General features: G+C 39.7%; 1 protein-coding gene across 4 annotated transcripts in view; it reads right to left on the bottom strand.

Moving 5' to 3' along the window:
• Positions 1-14834, bottom strand: part of ZDBF2 (zinc finger DBF-type containing 2) — a 62963-nt gene that overhangs the window by 20914 nt on the left and 27215 nt on the right. For all 4 annotated transcript variants that reach the window (XM_056533377.1, XM_056533380.1, XM_056533378.1 and 1 more), the window contains exons 3-4: positions 6719-6770; positions 5881-5932 (exon numbers count right to left, since the gene is read on the bottom strand). In XM_056533377.1, coding sequence (XP_056389352.1) covers positions 5881-5932; positions 6719-6770 — 104 coding nt within the window. The remainder of the gene's footprint in view (positions 1-5880; positions 5933-6718; positions 6771-14834) is intronic.

Below are 14834 nucleotides of genomic sequence, written 5' to 3'. Positions count from 1 at the left end.
TTACCACTTCCAGTGTGTTAGTTACCTGCTATTTACAACTTCCAGTGTGTTCATTACCTGCTATTTAGTTACCACTTCCAGTGTGTTCATTACCTGCTATTTAGTTACCACTTCCAGTGTGTTAGTTACCTGCTATTTACCACTTCCAGTGTGTTAGTTACCTGCTATTTAGTTACCACTTCCAGTGTGTTCATTACCTGCTATTTAGTTACCACTTCCAGTGTGTTCATTACCTGCTATTTAGTTACCACTTCCAGTGTGTTAGTTACCTGCTATTTAGTTACCACTTCCAGTGTGTTAGTTACCTGTTATTTACCACTTCCAATGTGTTAGTTACCTGCTATTTACCACTTCCAGTGTGTTCATTACCTGCTATTTAGTTACCACTTCCAGTGTGTTAGTTACCTGCTATTTACCACTTCCAGTGTGTTAGTTACCTGCTATTTACCACTTCCAGTGTGTTAGTTACCTGCTATTTACAACTTCCAGTGTGTTAGTTGCCTGCTATTTAGTTACCACTTCCAGTGTGTTCATTACCTGCTATTTAGTTATCACTTCCAGTGTGTTCATTACCTGCTATTTAATTACCACTTCCAGTGTGTTAGTTACCTGCTATTTCATTACCACTTCCAGTGTGTTAGTTACCTGCTATTTACCACTTCCAGTGTGTTAGTTACCTGCTATTTACCACTTCCAGTGTGTTAGTTACCTGTTATTTACCACTTCCAGTGTGTTAGTTACCTGCTATTTAGTTACCACTTCCAGTGTGTTCATTACCTGCTATTTAGTTACCACTTCCAGTGTGTTAGTTACCTGCTATTTAGTTACCACTTCCAGTGTGTTAGTTACCTGCTATTTAGTTACCACTTCCAGTGTGTTAGTTACCTGTTATTTACCACTTTTTTTTTTTTGTCCAACGTCATTGAGTGAGTGTTTATTTTTTGCGTGGCAAGCTGTACTTTTTATTGGTATCATTTTTGCGATACATGCTACCTTTTTGATCTTTTTTATTCCGCTATTTGTACCAAAATTAGCAAATTTTGCGCTTTTTTGTTGTTTTTTTATGATAATACATGGCTTTTATTGGGAAAGGGGCATTTATTTTATTATTTTTACACTTCATACTTTTATTGAAGAACCTTTTTTATTTTTTTACACTTTTTACAGGTTATACTATGCTGCAATTAGAGATGAGCGAACTTACAGTAAATTTGATTTGTCATGAACTTCTCGGCTGTTGATGACTTATCCTGCATAAATTAGTTCAGCTTTCAGGTGCTCCCGTGGACTGGAAAAGGTGGATACAGTAATAAGAGACTCTTTCCTAGGACTGTATCCACCTTTTGCAGCCCACCGGAGCACCTGAAAGCTGAACTAATTTATGCAGGATAAGTCATCAACTGCCGAGCCGAGAAGTTCATGACGAATCGAATTTACTGTAAGTTCGCTCATCTCTAGCTGCAATACATTTGTACTGCAGCACAGTATAACCTGATGAGCTGCACAGACTACAGCCTGTGCAATCCAGCCTGTGGCTGGATGTCACAGGCTTTCCTAGCTGGCAGACAGGAGGCCTCCTGCTGCCATAGCAACCAATGGCGACCTGCGATCGTATCGCGCCGCCGCTGTTGGTGAACAGGGGGAGCACCCTCCCCCTGTCAACACCATAGATGCCGTGATCAGGATTGATCCCAGCATCCATTTGGTTAATGCTGCCCAGACCGGCGTGATCACGTCCCCAGAAACTGCGGCGGGACCCCGGCTGTGATTGACAGCCGGGTCCTGCCACCTATCTCCTGAGCTGCGCGCGGCAGAGCAGGAGATCAGCAGGACATATGCATACGTCCCAGTGCGCGAACATGTCGGCTGCTGGGACGTGTGTATACGTCCTATGGCGGGAGGGGGATAAAGGAGGTTTTTTTTTGGCTTCTGTATTGAGAAAACATAAAATAAAACTGATCTACTTTCAATGTGTTAGATATCTGATAGTTAGTTACCACTTCCAGTGTGTTAGTTTCCTGCTAGTTAGATACCATTTCCAGTGTATAATCAGATTTGAATTTCAGCGTAACAACCTGGGCCGCTATATAAAGGAGTTTATTTTTATTTTTGCCTTATGTATTGTATTCATATGAATTGTAACTTATGTATTGTGTAATAAAAACCTGACTTGGTCATGTGAATGGCAGGTGACATGGCTCTGATAAATGTACTATAACATGCCATGCAGCTATACAGTAACCACACAACCAGGACAAGTTTTCATTCTCTTGATGTAAACAAAGTAGTGTTAGTTGCGCAATTAACCTATAAAAACCATTAGGAATTAACACAATACATAAGATTTTAGAACAGACTTTAAAGGGGTATTCCAGGAATGTTTTTATTTGACTATTCTACATGGGCTGTAAAGTTAGAATAGTTAATAATATAGTGTCTCTACCTGTGTGTGACAGTTTTCTCCCAATTCTTATGTGATTTTCTTCCCAATATTTATTTTTAACAGCATACAAAATGACTGTTGTCAGATTTTTCCCAGGTTGCAATGTCCCCGAGACTTGACTCACTAGTCAGCTGATGACAGGGAGCCTGTCTACTTCAATGGGTGGAGGGATCGCTTGGTGGGAGAGAGATCAACCTGCAACTAATGCAACAGATGTAGGCACCCTGATTGAAAATCACAGGTCTTTTAAATGGATGCAGCTCATTTATGTTTCGATGGGTGGGGTGGCTAATATGTGGGAGGGAGAGAAATGGAATTCTGGGATTTGTAGGCAAAAGAAGAAAACTCAAACAGGAAATACCAGTTAAAAAAAAAGCTAGTCACAGTGTTATGGTAATCTCATGACATAGCCATTTAGCCCCAAGACAAGCGCAGATCCTTCCTCAGCATGTCTATTACTGTCTGCCAGGTACGTACTAAAATTACCTTATGGTTGATAACCCCTTTAATTAACTCCCAGCTAATTTTTTTGGAGCTCTTGTTTTTTCCTCCTCACATTCCTCCTAAGACCCATAACTTTTTTATTTTTTATTTAATAAACTTTTAATAGGGCTTCTTTTTTTATGGGGGTTGTACTTTTCATTGGCGCTCTTTATTTTATCATATAATGTAGCCAGAAAAAATATATATGTAAGGCAAAATAAAAAATAAAATATGGCATTGCGCAATTTTGAGTTCTCAATACTGTAAACATGACATGCTAACTTTATTCTATGGCTCAGTACAATTCCAATGACACTTGGATAATTGTGTTTTGTTTTTTGGTAATAAAAATAGAAAACTTTTACAGCAACATAAGCTGTAATTTTTAATGGTACTACTTTGGTATATATGTGATTTTTTGGTATGTCTTTCTAGGATGGGATGTGACCAAAAATCAGCAATTTTGGCACTTGGATTTTTTTTTCTTTGCGTTTACATCGTTCACCGTGCAAGATCAGGAATGTCATAATTTAATAGTTCGGACAATTATGGGGGATGACTTGAATTTTTATAGGGGGGGTGGGATTTTTTTTATATTTCTAAACCTTTTAAAAACATGGGGGGGGGGGTTTACTTTTTTTCTCTCTTCGTATTCTCAAAGCAATACCACTTTCAATTTTACACTTCACAGACCCATAGTTTTGCGCCATTAACTGTACTTTGTAATGACATAACTCCTTTTACCACCAAATGTACAGCGAAATGTAAAAAAGATATATTTGTGGGAAGAAATTGAAAAACAAAAAAAGAAATTAAGTAACTTTTGGGGGTTTCCGTTTCTATACAGTGCACTTTTTGCTACAAATGAGATGTTATGTCTATTCTGTAGGTAAATATAATTAGAATAATATCCAATTTATAAGTTTAGTTATATTTTACAACCTTTAAAAAAATATATATACATTTTTGTATATATACAAAAATAAAAAAAATTTGTATATATACAAAAATAAAGTTTTTGTATATATACAAAAATAAACATTTTTGTATAAAATTTGTATTTTTAAAATTGTCCTCTTCTGACCCCTATAACTTTTTTATTATTAAGTATAAGGGGACATTTGAGGGCTAATTTTTCTTGCCATGGTCTTAAGTTTTTATTTTTATTTTGATGGGACTTTTTGAACGCTTTTTATTCATTTTTTTATGGTATAAGAAGCAACCAAAAATATGCAATTCTTGATTTTGGTATTTTTTTTACATTTACACCATTGACGGTGCAGTTAAATTAACATTATCCTTTAATAATTTACGCACGCGTCGATACCACATATTTTTATATTTATTTCTGCTTACATAACTTTATTTAAAAAAAATGGGGAAAGGGGGGTAATTCAAACTTTTATTAGGGAAGGGGTTAATTCACATTTATAATTTTTTTTTACACTTCATTCAACATTTTTTAGTCCTCATAGAAGACATTTAAATGCATTCTTCAGATTGCATACACTGATCAATGCTGCCCCATAGGAGAGCATTGATCAGTGTTATCGGTGCTCGATTGCTACAGCCTGCAATGGCGGGCTGCAGCATAGGAGCACCCTCGGACAGCAGGAAAGCAGGTAAGAGACTTCCCTCTGTCCTTACAGCTGCCCAGGACATCGCAATTTCACCACAATGGTCCCCATCAGCTCCGCTGAGCTACTGGGAACAGATTTTTGCACTTTTAAACGCTGTGATCAACTTTGATCTCAGCTTCTAACGGGTTAATGCCCGACATCGGCCTGAACGGCGATGTTCAGCATTAGGCACAGGTCCTGGATGCTGATAGCAGCTGGGACCAAGCGGCTATGATGTGAGCTCAGCTCCTGAGCTTGCTTCATATCCCTGCCGTGCGACTGTACAGTTTAAAGATGGCAGTAAGGGATTAAAGACATTTATACTTTTTTATTTATTTATTTTTTTACACATTTTTTGGTCCCCCCCCCCTCCCCCAGGGGCCTATCATAAGCCATTGCTATGCATTATTGCTATTATATGCTATTGCATTGATCAATGTTATCTGCGCTCAATTGCTAAGGGCTGCCTAAGGCAGCCTAAGCAATCACAGCACTGCTGAAGACACAAAGGACCAGGTAAGGCCCCAGGGCTTTGCAAGCAACCCATCTGCACACTGCGATGGGGGCGATGGAGCCACTAGACACCAGGGATTACAGGCATTTAGAGTTCAAATGCTGTGATCGCTATTGATCATGGCATTTAACCATTTAGTGGATGGACATTGGAGCCAGCTCTGAGATCTGTCATTTCCAGATGTCAGCTGATGATAACGGGCACCTGTCTGTTATGACGTGGATCTGGCGCATGGGCCCACACCATATTCAGTCAGAGACACATAGACATGATTCACCCTGCAGCTAATGCCTCCCCCCCCCTTCCCTCTCCACAGACTTCTATAAACAGCATGTAACTGATCCCTTAGGGAGTTAATCGTGTTTCTCATGAAGAATTTTTAACAGTTTTTTAATGTGAATAATGGGTTTATGAAGAGGAGTCAGAATTAAAAGGTATTTTTTGATAAAATATTTTACAGAGTTTCCTATACAGTATTTGCTTGCACTATATCTTTTTATTGTGGTGATTAATTAAAGCATTAATATAACTTGGATCCATTGGCTCTCATCGACTGAGACTTGCCCGGAGACTCATGTGATCAAACAGATTCCAGGAAACTCCCATGTCGGAGGTCCCACAGACGAGAATCCATGTGATTATGCAAATCTCAGGCAACAAGACTGCTCATGAAGTTTAAATGTATCCAGCTGTTTGAGTAAAGTGATGGTAACGCTTTAGGGTTTTTCTTTTAAATACAAAAAGTGATGTGGAAAATCAGAAAGGACACCACTTAAATATTTTAATACTGTTGAAAGTAAACAGCTGTTTAAGAGTCTTACCTGCTGCTGCTCTCTACCTTAACATAACTTGTTTCACCTTTCCTATCGACAACTGCAATAAAACCCCAAAAAAGTAATCGTAAGATGTTTTAAAGTGTACAATACAAAAACAAAAAGTAAAATTAAACATTTGTCCTGATCTGGGCAATTTATAATTTTCTCACAAGGCAAAAGATTCTCAAAGATGACAATACAAGGTAAGAGGTACTAAATTAATCTTTGCCAGCTTGCTTGAGACCTGCTAACAGAACATTTAAAGAGGCATTCAAGTAAGAAGCATTCACCTATACTGTGGATAGGTAATGAATGCTAGATAGGGGGAATCCCGCTGCTGGCCCTGCGGCTAGTAAGAATTTGAATTTAGTGGCACTTGACTGTTTATATCAGTGCCTTAGACTTTGAAAGGAGCAGCAGGGTTCATGCATGACAGATGCTTCAGCCATATTTCTTTTTGCCACTATCTTGTAACTATAGGAAACAGGGGACATGGACCTGTTCTGGCAATTGATGGAGGTTCCAGCAGTCAGACTTTTACTGAGACTAGAATACTGAAGTTTTAACTTTGACAATGCCATATGTACTCCATATGCCACTGTATGATGTCTCTGTGAGGCACTGTATTCTCTCTGAGAAACAATTCTAGGGGAAAATACCTTCTAAATAAAATGTGATGGAACATACCAAAATAATTTTTCTCTTGGATTCCTTAGAAATAAAAAATATAAATAAAATGGAGATACATGGGATAATCATAGCAGACTATCTTATAAAGACATACAACACAGATTTTTTTTAAGTGAGTAGGTGTTAATGATGTAAACTATGCCAGTTATCGTACCTTGTATTGAAGCAGATGAATCCTCTTCTGATGGCCACTTCTTATCATACATCTGCATAATAAAGCAGTATTTAGGTTTCATATAAACTATATACATTTCCTCTAACAAAATAAACTGCTACTTTACGATAAACAATAAGGAATAGTTAAGTAGTACTTATCTACTATAACTTAAAGTTAGGTATGTAAGGACACCTTAAAACCTCCCTTAACCTAAATTTTAAAGGGGTATCCCGATTTAATTAAGAACTAAATTAAAGTCTGCTATGTGTATAAAATAACTAAATAGAGCACACCCACCTCACCCAGTCTACCATCAGCTCTCTAGTTTAATTCCCCTGATGACAAACTCTCCCTGCTCTGCTGATCACATTATGAACACAGAATGCCATTCAGTGGGTTCAGAGTATCACGAGCAGAGCAGGGACAGCGCTTCATGAGGGGAAGAAAACAGGGAGACAAGGGCATTCTACAGCTTGGGCACTGGGCTGGGTGATGTAAGTATGCTCTATTTTTATATGCTTCAGTTTGGATTTTGATTCAATTGGAATACCCCTTAGATTTTTTGTAGATGAAGATACCTATAGAATAGAGTTGATCATATTCATAATACATATCAGACTTGAAGAAGTTAAGTTTAGGCTGTGTTGTGGCTCCTATTTATATATAGCAGAGCCTACAACACAGTGGTGGATCTATCATACAACAGATACCACCAAAGTTGGACAGACCTTAATCGCTTACAAATGGAGTCTGGTCAGGTTCTGTCATGGTGTCAGTAGTTTTTTACATTCGGCAAATGTAAACAGACCTTTAAAATGTGTTTTCTGGCCTGTAATGATTATTGGTCTATCTTCAGGATAGGTAATCAGTTGCTGATCTGTTTGGGTCCGGAAGCTGTGTGCTATTCATTGTGTAGCGGTGGCACCAGGTAACTGCAGATCAGTTCCAACTGAAATGAATGGGGGCTGCCCTTCTATTACACAATGAACAGCCAAATAGCGATTGATGGCTTATGCTGAAGATTGGCCATCAATAATTTCACTCTAAAAAACACCTTTAATGAGATCAATAGTACAAGTATAGATTCATGTGAGTTACAATGGATCATAGACTGTTTACAACGCTTGCAAGAAAAAAATATATACAATTTTTTGTCCGCAAAAACCTAGATACAGAGGACCCACAAAAGGAAAGAGTTGACAAAAGCTACATTCTCCTGCCCAGATTAATGGTAAGTGACATTAAAACTAAGAGATCTTCCCTATTTGTTACAGAATATCTGTTATATGTTATCTAAGGCCAAAAGCTGTTGAAAGCCTTTCTCTCACAATGATCCATATGTGTGACTGCCTACTAAGTTACATCTATAGACACTGCACAGGATAATGTTGTATACAATATGCTATACAAATGTACAGCATGACAATTGCCACAAGACCATTTGGCAGGATTTAATGAACACATTTACGTTCTGACATTTTTGTGAGATGGTATGTTAGTTCTTTGTTAAGAGGTAATTCACAATCAGGTATATACACTGGGCAAACCTGAGAGGGTATAGGTTCCCACATATGTATTTTATGTCTGAGATTAAGGAAATGTCCAAGGATGTTGCACTTAAACTTTGTTCCTTAACTTAGTGAAGTCAAGACTTTCATTATAGTACTCTGTATAATATAAAAGGCAACTCATGTTTTAGACAGATTTACCAAAATAGAGCACCAATGCAATTACTGATTTCCCTCAATTTGATGTCAGTAAACTGAACTTTCTTCAAGTCTTTGTCTCACACTTCATTGTTACAGCAGATCCAAGCTACACATACCAATGTACAGTATTTACTACAGGTATCTCTGAAATAGGAATCGAAGATGTGGTTGAATAACATGTTTCAGAGTTGTGAGACCTTTATGACAGTACATGTATTTGACTAGTGCTTTATTAAAGGAGTGTGCTTTTGGGAGGTCTCATGTATTGTTTATGTTGAGCCTTTTATTTTTATCACTTTGATTTCTTTTTTTTGTTTTATCCTGTAGTGCCTTTTTAATATGTAAATGTGTTAATAAAACAAATTATTAATCTTTCTTTTTATTGTATTTTTAACAGAAATGGGCAATTTCCACATGGGACTTGAGAGCTGTGCCCATTATTTATTTCATTTATTGGATTACATATTTGGCATCGCTGTGTGCGCAATTGTCCAACTATTAAAATATAATGTTTATAATCCCGCATAATAAACGTGAAAAAATACTACACACCAAAAATACAGATTTTGTATATCAGAAAAAAATGTATAAAAAAGGGATCAAGTCTCATCAAAACAAAAATGGTACCGATAAAAACCACAGATCATGATGCAAAAACTGAGCCCTCATACAGCCACATATATGGAAAATAAAAAAGTTAAAAGGAGTTGGAAAAGGACAATTTTATGCATATCAATTTTGTAAAAAATTTTTTTTAAAAAGTCAATAATAGTAGTAGTAGTAGTACAATAATAATAATAATAATAATAATAAAACTATATAAATTAGGTATGGTTTTAATTGCATTGACCTATAGAAGATAATGTATAATTTTTACCAAAAAGTGCACTGCGTAAAAAACAAAGCGCCCAAAAATTTTTTTAAATTGCAGTTTTTTGTAAATTTTCGCCCACAAATAATAGTTATTTGGTTTTGTGGTACATTTTATGGTAAAATTAAGGCTTTCATTAAAAAGTACAATTGTTTGCGAAAAAACAAGCCTTCATATAGGTCTGTAGGTGGAAAAATAAAAGATTTTAAAAGGAGTTTTTTAAAAATGGATTTTAAAAGGAGAGGAGGAAAAAAAAAAACGCAAAAATGAACATTGGATGTGTCCTTAATGCCTTAGGGACCAAGCCCTTTTTGACCTTAAAGGGGTATTTCAGGCCAAAACTTTTTTTTATATATCAACTGGCACCGGAAAGTTAAACTTTGTAAATTACTAAATTTGTAAATTACTTCTATTAAATCTTAATCCTTCTAATAGTTATTAGCTTCTGAAGTTGAGTTGTTGTTTTCTGTCTAACTGCTCTCTGATGACTCACGTCCCGGGAGCTGTGCAGTTCCTATGGGGATATTCTCCCATCATGCACAGCTCCCGGGACGTGACATCATCATTGAGCAGTTAGATAGAAAACTTCAGAAGCTAATAACTATTGGAAGGATTAAGATTTTTTTAATAGAAGTAATTTACAAATCTATATATATTTGCAGATGTGTAGAAAAAGTCGGCCACTCACCAGTCTTCTTGTTTCAGTAAATTTCTTTATTTAGAACATACTCACAACCGTGTTGCCCAGGGAGAAGACATAGATGGTAACGAGCAGGGGGGGCAACACAGTGGTGCATCCCCCCCCCCACCCTGCTCGTTACCATCTATGTCTTCTCCCTGGGCAACACGGTTGTGAGTATGTGCTAAATAAAGAAATTTGGAGAAACAAGAAGACTGGTGAGTGGCCGACTTTTTTCTACACATCTGCAAATATATATGGATTTACCTTCTTTATGGTCAGAGCACCACCTGCTTCTTATGTGCATGCCGCTACAGTGCTTGCTACCCAGGGATCACAAACTAAGCTGTGCCGAACTACTTCTCTTTACCTATTTCATTTACAAATCTGTTTAACTTTCCGGAGCCAGTTGATATATATATAAAAAAAAAAGGTTTTGCCTGGAATACCCCTTTAAGGACTCATTTTTGCACTTTTGTTTTTTTCCTACTCCCCTTCCAAAAATCATAAGGCTTGAAATTTTGCATCTACAGACCCATATAAGGGCTTGTTTTTCGAGTCACCACTTGTACTTTGTAATTAAATCAATCATTTCACAACAAAATCTATAGCGAAATCAGACAAAAATATATTTGTGGGGCTTCCGTCTAGGCAGTGCATTATTTTTATTCTGTAGGTCCATATGGTTACAAGGATACCCAATTCATGTAGGTTTTATTTTATTTTACTGCTTTAAAAAATAATTATAACTACATGCACCAAAATTTGTATGTTTAAAATTGTCATCTTCTGACCCCTATAACTTTTAGATTTTTCTGCATACAGGGCTATATAAGGGCTCATTTACAGATACGCCATTGGTCCTTAAGTACCAGGACGCAAGGGCATACCTGTACGCCCTTTGTCCCCAAGAGGTTAAGGCCAAAATGTCCTTAACCCCTTAAGGACCGGGGTTTTTTCCGTTTTTGCATTTTCGTTTTTTGCTCCTTGCCTTTAAAAAATCTTAACTCTTTCAATTTTGCACCTAAAAATCCATATGATGGCTTATTTTTTGCGCCACCAATTCTACTTTGTAATGACGTCAGTCATTTTGCCCAAAAATCTATGGTCAAACGGAAAAAAAAATCATTGTGCGACAAAATTGAAAAAAAAAACGCTGTTTTGTAACTTTTGGGGGCTTCCGTTTCTACGTAGTACATTTTTCGGTAAAAATGACACCTTATCTTTATTCTGTAGGTCCATACGATTAAAATGATACCCTACTTATATAGGTTTGATTTTGTCGGACTTCTGGAAAAAATCATAACTACATGCAGGAAAATTAATACGTTTCAAATTGTCATCTTCTGACCCCTATAACTTTTTTATTTTTCCGTGTATGGGGCGGTATGAGGGCTAATTTTTTGCGCCGTGATCTGAAGTTTTTAACGGTACCATTTTTGCATTGATAGGGCTTATTGATTAAATTATATAAAAAGTGACCAAAAATGCACTATTTTGGACTTTGGAATTTTTTTGCGCGCACGCCATTGACCGAGCGGTTTAATTAATTATATATTTTTATAAGTCGGACATTTCCGCATGCGGTGATACCACATATGTTTATTTTTATTTACAATGTGTTTTTTTTTTATTGGAAAAGGGGGGTGATTCAAACTTTTAATAGGGGAGGAGTTAAATGATCTTTATTCACTTTTTTTTTTCACAGTGTTATAGGTCCCATAGGGACCTATAACACTGCACACACTGATCTTTATCATTGATCACTGGTTTTTCATAAGAAACCAGTGATCGACGATTCTGCTGCATGACTGCTCATGCCTGGATCTCAGGCACTGAGCAGACATTCGGCGATCGGACAGCGAGGAGGCAGGTAGGGGCCCTCTCGCTGTCCTGTAAGCTGTTCGGGATGCCGCGATTAGCCGCGGCTATCCCGATCAGCCCGACTGAGCTAGCCGGCAACTTTCACTTTCACTTTTAGCCGCGCGGCTCAGCTCTGAGCGCGCGGCTAAAGGGTTAATAGCTAGCGGTGCCGCGATCGGCGCTGTGCGCTATTAGAGGCGGGTCCCGGCTTCACTATGACGCCGGGCCCGCCGTGATATGACGCGGGGTTACTGTGTAACCCCGCGTTATATCAGGAGAGCAGGACCAAGGACGTACCGGTACGTCCTTGGTCCTTAAGGGGTTAAAAGATCAATGTTGAAATCTCGATTGAGCTTGTATGATTGCTAGTGCTAACATAAAACAATTGTAATATTCAAGACAGTCCCAGTAGCATCAGAAAACAATATATTTCCTGAATGACACAGCCTGGAGGTGGGGAAAGCATAAGGAGCCCATATAGTGTTTCAATGGTACAGCGTGGAGTTGGCCGAAGCATAAGAAGACCATATAGTGGCTGAATGACACAGCCTTGAGTTGGCAGAAGGAGACAAAATAGCGGCTGAATGAAACAGCCTAGAGGTGGCAGCAACAGCATCGTTATATCAGGAGAGCAGGACCAAGGACGTACCGGTACGTCCTTGGTCCTTAAGGGGTTAAGGGGTTAAAGGGGTACTCCAGTGAAAAGCTTTTTTCTTTTAAATCAACTGGTGCCAAAAAGTTAAACATATTTGTAAATTACTTCTATTAAAAAATCTTAATCCTTCCAGTACTTATTAGCTGCTGAATGCTACAGAGGAAATTCCTTTCTTTTTGGAACACTGATGACATCACAAGCACAGTGCTCTCTGCTGACATCTCTGTCCATTTTAGCAACCGTGCATAGCAGATGTATGCTAAGGGCAGCATGGTGGCTTAGTGGTTAGCACTGCTGCCTTGCAGTGCTGGGACCTTGGGTTCAAATCCCACTAAGAACAACAATAATTAAATAAATACTTATTATTATTATAACGTCAGCAGAGTATTTTAGAAAGTCTACAAGTACTGTAAACCATATGAGTTAGGTGCAGCCTATAGCATTGAATTTCAAATACCGTATATCCCGGCGTATAAGATGACTTTTTAACCCCGAATTTTCTTCTGAAAAGTCGGGGGTCGTCTTATACGCCGGGTATTGGGGTCCGGCATAGGAATACTTACGATTATCGTGCCGGCTCCTGTGTGCGGCTGCAAGCTGGGGCCGGCCAGAGCATGTACAAACTAATAACTGTATACTTAAAAACCAGGGTGCCTCCAGCTGTTGTGAAACTACAACTTCCAGCATGCCAGGACCGGCAAAGGCTGTCCGGGCATGCTGGTAGTTGTAGTTTCACAACAGCTGGAGGCACCCTGGTTTTTAGTATTCATGAATTAGTTTTTACATGCTCTGGCCGGCCCCCGCCTGCAGCCGCACACAGGAGCCGGCAGGATAATCGTAAGTATTCCTATGCCGGACATCCCCGTGTCCTGAAAAATCTTTTCGGGACATAAGGATGTCCGCATGTCACTTACTATTCCCCGCCCGCCGCGCGTCCTCCTCCGGTCCTCCTGCGGTCTTCCTCCGGTCCTTCTGCGCATCTCCACCGCTCTATGGTTGTACGCACGGGACGTCAGTGACGTCCCGCGCGTATAACCATAGAGGCGCAGGAGGACCGGAGGAGGACGAGCGCGGCCGGGGCCTGGTGAGTGACCGGCGGCGCGTCATCTACAGTGTTCTGATCACCGCTCCTCCGGTCCCGGGACAGCTGCTATGGTCCATAGGCCATAGCAGTAGATTGTGACCCCGGGCCGGAGGAGTGTGGGGGGCAGTACGCAGACATACAGCCTCCAGCCATACACTCTATATGGCTGGAAGTTGTATGTCTGTGGGGGGAGCTGCCTACCATTGTGGGGGGGGGGGGGAGCTGCCAACCTAATGTGGGGGGGGGGGGAGCTGCCGACCTAATGTGGGGGGGGAAAGCTGCCAACCTAATGTGGGGGGGGGGAGCTGCCGACCTAATGTGGGGGAGCTGCCGACCTAATGTGGGGGAGCTGCCGACCTAATGTGGGGGAGCTGCCGACCTAATGTGGGGGAACATGCTGCATACCTAATGTGGGGGAACATGCTGCAGACCTAATGTGGGGGAACATGCTGCCGACCTAATGTGGGGGAACATGCTGCCGACCTAATGTGGGGGGGGGGGAGCTGCTTACCTAATGTGGGGGAACATGCTGCCGACCTAATGTGGGGGAACATGCTGCCGACCTAATGTGGGGGAACATGCTGCCGACCTAATGTGGGGGAACATGCTGCCGACCTAATGTGGGGGAACATGCTGCCGACCTAATGTTGGGGAACATGCTGCCGACCTAATGTGGGGGAACATGCTGCCGACCTAATGTGGGGGAACATGCTGCCGACCTAATGTGGGGGAACATGCTGCCGACCTAATGTGTGGGAACATGCTGCCGACCTAATGTGGGGGAACTATAAGGTACTGTACATAGCGGTAGGAGGGGTAGTCTTATACGGCAAGTATATCTCAAACTCTATATTTTAACTGTAAAAGTTGGGGGTCGTCTTATACGCCCAGTCGTCTTATACGCCGGCATATACGGTATGCTTCAATGTAATGAAACATAAGGAAGCAGGGGCATAACTAAAGGGGTGCAGTAGCTCCTGGGCCTAGGAGTCTTAGGCGGTGCACATTAGGTTTATCTTTCCTATACAATGAAATAAATACTTTTAAGAATCATGGTGGAGGCCCTGTTACAGATTTTGGGTCCCACCTCTTCAAGCTACGTCTGTGCAAGTGACATATAGTCTATTTAACACTTGTTATATGCATTTTAGGCAGGTCTACACAGCCCTGAGAGATATTGTAATATTGTAAGTATCTCACATGAGTTAGAACATCCCTCACATTTTTGTGAATATTTTTATCTTTTCATGTG

The sequence above is a fragment of the Hyla sarda genome, chromosome 8 (genome assembly GCF_029499605.1).
Source record: "Hyla sarda isolate aHylSar1 chromosome 8, aHylSar1.hap1, whole genome shotgun sequence".
Taxonomy (NCBI): Eukaryota; Metazoa; Chordata; class Amphibia; order Anura; family Hylidae; genus Hyla; species Hyla sarda.
Note: the sequence above shows the minus strand (reverse complement) of the source record. Positions and strands in the feature narration are given on the sequence as shown.